This window comes from Loa loa (genome assembly GCF_000183805.2).
Source record: "Loa loa unplaced genomic scaffold supercont3.2248, whole genome shotgun sequence".
NCBI lineage: Eukaryota > Metazoa > Nematoda > Chromadorea > Rhabditida > Onchocercidae > Loa > Loa loa.
The window spans coordinates 1-1,428 of record NW_018110427.1 but is presented as its reverse complement, the minus strand read 5'-3'; the positions used below and the strand labels follow the sequence as shown (position 1 = coordinate 1,428).

Below are 1,428 nucleotides of genomic sequence, written 5' to 3'. Positions count from 1 at the left end.
AAATCCGAATAATCTTTACTCCAAACAATTGTATGCCATGAATAAACAGTTTTTTTCTTTTTTTTCGTGATGAATTTTGCAAAATTTACAGTAATGCTCTGATTATTTCGCAATTTTTTACATGTTATAACATTGTCCTTTTTGTATTTCAATTTATCTGCAACCCTTTTCATGAGGTTTCGTCGGGATTAAAAGCATATTCATCAACTATCGAGTTAGAGATAGGAAATTTGAATGTAAGAGAAAAAAATATAAGAAACATTGCGAATCGCACAGATCAAAAGCTGCTTGAACCTTTGGTCGTTTAATTCCATTCAATGTGATATAAAAATGGCTTCTATTCAAACATTTCTACCATTTTAAAAATTTTGTATTTTACTTTGTTCCTCATCATGTCGATAACACAAATCATTGGGTTCAGTCTTCTGGTTTGCATCACTTTGGCCTATAATGAAACTTTCTCCCCATTTGACCTCAATACAAATGTTATTACCACATTCGTTCGTTATCCTGGCTATGAACAAAATGTCGCTCCAAAAAACTATAATATTGATGGAGAAATACCGGAAGGTAACATTAAAACTAAATTTTTCGCTTTTAATATATATACGAAAAACGAATAGTTTTCAGTAATTCAAGTGAATTGCGATGTTATACGCCTATTTTATGGGATTGATATTTTTATGATCAGTTCTCAAATTACATTAATTAATTAGCAAATAATGTAGCCGAGTGCTAATTACAAACATAAATGTTATAAGAGAAGAGCAAAGTTTCAGAAGAGCAAAGTCATAAGCGTCCTCATGCCGGATGTGATTCGAGCTTTGAGAATCGCGGTGAATATAGGAAACGCAAGAAAACGCACGATGACGACGATCACACCACCCAATATATTCATCATACATCTGACATTGTTTTGTGCCAAAAAACATACGACGATTTGGAGACTTTGTTTGGCCATAATGGCGACGTCACATATAACAGTAAAAGCGAAAAAATAACGGGGAATGACCGGGAACAAATGACGATAACGACAAGTGATGATCAATCCCAGGAAATCACCGACGGCTTCGCTTATAATATCGAACGGGAAAATACTGATCGAGAATTGTTGGGAATAAACGTTGACAAAGATCTCTTCCCTGAACTCATCTGCAGTTTATCACCATTTAATTCAGATACCAGTACAAGCAATATTGATGGAGAATCACCGGGAACAAATGGTAAGGTATTACACAATGATTTTTACTTCCAACCCTTACAATTCACAAAATCGTGTGAAAATGAGATTACAAAAAATTAAGAACGAAACTGATTTCGTTACTGCAGAAAATTTGCAGTTATATCCGTCCATTAAAGAAAATTTTTTATCCCTGATATATGCCAAAAAAGTGAACATTTCCTAGTAATTCAAGTGAAATGTGATGT

The 1,428-nt window shown here is 33.6% G+C and overlaps 1 protein-coding gene across 1 annotated transcript; it reads left to right on the top strand.

Moving 5' to 3' along the window:
• Positions 1–392: 392 nt before the first annotated feature.
• LOAG_15597 (hypothetical protein) lies at positions 393–1,303 on the top strand (the record flags this gene model as incomplete). Its single annotated transcript, XM_003151087.2, has 2 exons — positions 393–570; positions 780–1,303. 2 exons carry the CDS (start codon positions 393–395, stop codon positions 1,301–1,303), a joined length of 702 nt encoding a protein of 233 aa, XP_003151135.2.
• Positions 1,304–1,428: the final 125 nt, after the last annotated feature.